We start from the raw sequence: 4471 nt of genomic DNA, 5'->3' as shown, positions 1-4471 counted from the left end.
TCATGTTTGTTATTATTCCAGATGGATGTTCGCCATATATATCATTAGTCCTTATGGAAAATTACATGTTAATAAGGCAACAGGAAACATGATTGAAATGCATGGCAAAAACATACCTTCATTCCGTAGATTTAACCATAATTATGCATGATATTCCACCATCAGCTGCAGGATATAGTGCATCTCTTTTGCAGGAAAACTAAATAATTGCTTCTCCTCATTTTGAGAATTCCTCGAATCACAATTTATATTCTGCTCTCTTTGTGTAACCCCGAATGATGCTGTGTAGGCTAGTTTTTGTTGATATTTGAATCCATGGGTATTATGTATCTGTACTGAATTAATTTCGATTATTATTTTCTTCCAGGTTCATCGAAATAGCAACAGGTCATTTTTCAAATCGAAAAGTTGAATGTTCTCATCATATTTCGATTCTGAAAAAAAAAGTAGTCTCCCTTCAAAGTTCTCTTTAGCTAAATAGCAACATTTCGGAGATATTCTGCAATAAGTGACAGCAAATCATAAATTTGTACAATTCTACAATTACAACCTGTTCAGTGTGAAAAATTACCCTAATATTAAACCAAATAAGATTTCAAAGTAATTTCGACTGAAATTTTCACTCCTGCAGCGGTATCAACCGCTAAGGAAAAAAAACAAGGGGCGAAAGCAACAACTCGATATTGGTTAAATCTGCCACACTTTGACACCTCGTTACCCCAATTTGGTACCTGCAAATACACGGTATGATAAAGATGCCCTTGTGAATCTTTTATTGCTTTCAAAATAACTGTTATATATTTTTATATATAATTGTCTATTTATTTATCGCACTGTTTCTAACTACTCAAACTCAACAAAATGGATAACGTTCAACAAAGTTTATTCACAAATAATTTACACACAACTAATTCTCAACAATCTCAACTCACCTCAACTCAACTCGTAGCTCGTATCTCTCTACTGTTTCTTAAAATTTTACCTAACCATATCGTATTTGATCATAGAATCTAGACTAACATAAATTTACATCTTTTTCTTTCTTATAAAATATTATAACAAAATATTATTATAACACTCGGCCTATCCTGACATTTACATAATATAATCTTGTAAGTATCTTGGCAGTCTTCTTCTTCTAGCCGCTCGTCCCTCGTGCACATCATTATTTGGTTCAACTTGGTTTGCTTCAGGGTCTTCGTTCTGGTTCACTTCAGGGTCTTCGTTCTTGTTCACTTCAGGGTCTTCGTTCTGGTTAGCTTCAGGGTCTTCGTTCTGGTTCGCCTCTGAGTCCTCGTTCTGAGTCTCCTCTTCTCGTTCGTCCTCTAGGTTTCCTTCATCTTGATTTTCGTCTAGGTTTGTTAAGCCGTAAGTATCTGATTGTAATACTTGACCTATTACCAGAGGCCCTTTGAATCTCCTTTGTAAGTTGGTAGATTCTCCGGTACTGACTGGATTTGCCTTCATATAGACGTACCTATCTTTGGTTTTATTCTGCTCGCTTCTAATCTTTCCCTGAATTTCTTCTTGTATTACTTGTGGTGGCTTATAACGTTCGTTTTCTTCCGTCAACATTCTCATAAGTCCATCTTCTGTCTTCTTCTTAACTAACAACACTGGTGAAGCATAAGGCGAGATTGTTTCGGTAACAATACCAGCTTCCTTCCATTCGCCAACAATTTGTTTGGTTTCCTCTCGTTCCTCTTGGGTTGTCTTGTACGGTTTGCACGTAACAGGTCTACTATCCAATTTTTCCTTGATGTCCATCTCGATCAGATTCGTCTTACCAATTTCATGGATATTCTTCGCTATAACCTGTGTCACTTCCGGTCCTACCACAATTTCATCCATGTTTATTTCTTCTTTTCTCCTAGTTGCTATAGGTTCTACACTATCGATTTTCATGATTTTCTCCAAGACTTTCTTTTCACCGTTAACTTTCTCCTCAACATTACTTTTATTCATGATGGGTAAAATGTAGTTATCGTTCTCAACTCGTGCACTGATGAAGTTAATGCTTCTTTCCGGCAATGTGATATTTTCTGTGAACTTGATTTCCTTAGTCTGGTTTGGTTCCTGATTCAGAAATATATTCTGGAGATGATCCTTATACGCGAAGTTGAAGTTGTCATCGACCTTGTAATATACAATGTGGTTCAGCTCTGTGAAATTTCTTCCGATTATAATGTCTATGGGCTGCACATCATCTGGTACAACTCTGAACTTTACATTATCCGCTTGTACACCATCAACTTCCACTCGTTCCATTATTACACCACAAGATTTCACAATGCTTTGGGATTCGCTGCCAAATCCTTTCAATTCACAATCCTGTAATATTATTCGGAACTTTCCTTTAATAGCAGCTGTGGCTCTAATGGTACAATCTGAACTACCACAATCTATCATTGCAATATACTCCTCGTCACCAACTTTTACATGCTTTATATATTTGTCGCTTGGTCTTACAGAACCTAGTATCTTGATCTCAGGTCTTTCCAAAATTCTGGGTTTCGTACAATGTTTAGGAGTATGACCTACTTCGTTGCATCTTAAACATTTCATTTCCCTTTTAGGTTTTGAGCAATTGTAGGAGAAATGTCCCATTTCTGAGCAATTGTAGCATTTCACCTGGCTTGTCATCACTTTTGGTTTGATGTCTGCTTCAGTTTTTGGTTTCATAGTCACATCACTTCTATTCTTTTCCTTACTCTCAAATCTCGTTCTGTTCTCTCTTGCCTTCTCTATCCTGGCATTAACAATTCTGTTATAATTGGTGATGTCTCTTAACAAATCATCCTCGTCATAATGGTGTTGGCTCATCAGAAATTGGCTTAAGTCTTTTGATATTAGTCCTATAATGACTTGTTCTTTAGTTTCATTGAAGTCCAAATCCAATTGTTTACATAGTGATATCTTCTCATGGAAATACATGTTGATACTTTCTTTATGCAGTTGCACACATTTTTGCATCTCATTCCATCTTTCGGTTTTGGATTTAGTGAATAGGAATGTCTTTCTAAAACTCTTGTTGAATTCAGCCCAATTATTAATGGATGTAATCCTACCTTCGTACCAAAATTTGGCCGCTCCTACCAGATGACTCCTCGCCGTCTCAAAAATGAATTCTTCAGGCCATTTGTGAAGTGTAGCGGTGGTTTCCAGCTTCGATATCCATATCTGTGCTTGATGAGGTCCATCTTCCCCATTGAAGTTATCAATTGTTTTGCTTAGGTCAGGCATCACATGGTAGTTTTGGGTCCTGTTCATATTTTGCTGCTGCATCATTGTATTCATCAGCATGGAATTTTGGTTTATCAGGGCCATCACTGTGCTCACCAAATCCGCTTTGGATGACGATCGGTCCGTACTCATATTTCCGCTGGTTGATTCATCGGCCACGTTCCTCTGGAAGTTCTCGAAATCTTCTGCGTTCACCACGAGGTGTTCGCTATTTCGTGAAGCCATGTTTTCACTTAGTTTCTTGATTTATCTCGTTCAAATAGGCACAAATTTTTCGAAATATCCCACTTCTGATTTGTTATATATATTTCTATATATAATTATCTATTGTCTATTTATTTATCGCACTGTTTCTAACTACTCAAACTCAACAAAATGGATAACGTTCAACAAAGTTTATTCACAAATAATTTACACACAACTAATTCTCAACAATCTCAACTCACCTCAACTCAACTCGTAGCTCGTATCTCTCTACTGTTTCTTAAAATTTTACCTAACCATATCGTATTTGATCATAGAATCTAGACTAACATAAATTTACATCTTTTTCTTTCTTATAAAATATTATAACAAAATATTATTATAACATAACAAAGGACTCGGAAATATTGTCAACAGCTGTCCGATAGCTGATAGTGGAGATATCTGATAAGGTGTGGTGGAGGGTGTGCAGGACCGTATCTAGGCAGTGAGAATAAAATAATGTTCTATTCTCATTATGTCTAGGCTAGGTTTGGGTCTCGAGTTTGTTTCGTCTGGAATTCGAATAATTTCCATTAAAATGAATGTGAGTAGTTGTTATAATTGTCAGTTTGAAACACGATTTTTTCAGACTTCTTCCTATTTATGTGAAGATTTTTGGGCAAATAACTTGATTGTTGTTTTCACAGCAGAAATTACTTTGTGGAGAAAAGCTCCTAGGGAAAGTTAATCTAGTTGTATGACCACAACCGTGTTAGCTATAATAACAAGGATAATGAAAACTATATGATTGATTTTAGCCTAAATTTGCAAGAAATTTTCTGGAGAAAACCTCTCAGGAAAAACTCATCTGGTTCTATGTTCACGAAATTGTCACTGGATTTTTGTAGACCAATATATACATATTCAATGTTCTTAAATTGAATAAACGACTCATATTTCAGCTGAATATTTCCACAATCAGAAACATTGTGAATGAAGAGGATGACAAAGAATTTCCTTCTATTGGGAGTCCCAAAAAAGT

General features: G+C 36.0%; 1 protein-coding gene across 2 annotated transcripts; it reads right to left on the bottom strand.

Moving 5' to 3' along the window:
- Positions 1–1067: 1067 nt before the first annotated feature.
- LOC123307582 lies at positions 1068–3218 on the bottom strand. Of its 2 annotated transcripts, none has more exons than XM_044889949.1 (2): positions 3077–3218; positions 1068–3027 (listed from the first exon to the last, which is right to left on the bottom strand). In XM_044889949.1, exon 2 carries the CDS (start codon positions 2971–2973, stop codon positions 1096–1098), a length of 1878 nt encoding a protein of 625 aa, XP_044745884.1. In that variant the 5' UTR covers positions 2974–3027; positions 3077–3218; the 3' UTR covers positions 1068–1095. The 2 variants fall into 2 exon arrangements, with proteins under 2 accessions (XP_044745884.1, XP_044745883.1); XM_044889948.1 differs by having other exon boundaries at positions 1068–3019; positions 3077–3205.
- Between the last annotated feature and the right edge of the window lie 1253 nt (positions 3219–4471).

This window comes from Coccinella septempunctata, chromosome 2, assembly GCF_907165205.1.
Source record: "Coccinella septempunctata chromosome 2, icCocSept1.1, whole genome shotgun sequence".
NCBI lineage: Eukaryota > Metazoa > Arthropoda > Insecta > Coleoptera > Coccinellidae > Coccinella > Coccinella septempunctata.
The sequence above is the reverse complement of the archived record's forward strand: the minus strand, read 5'-3'. Positions and strand labels throughout refer to the sequence as shown.

What these genes read in the sequence shown, in the direction of transcription:
- LOC123307582 (XM_044889949.1), bottom strand. Translation starts at nt 2,973, where the DNA reads ATGCAAAAATGTGTGCAACTGCATAAAGAAAGTATCAACATGTATTTC.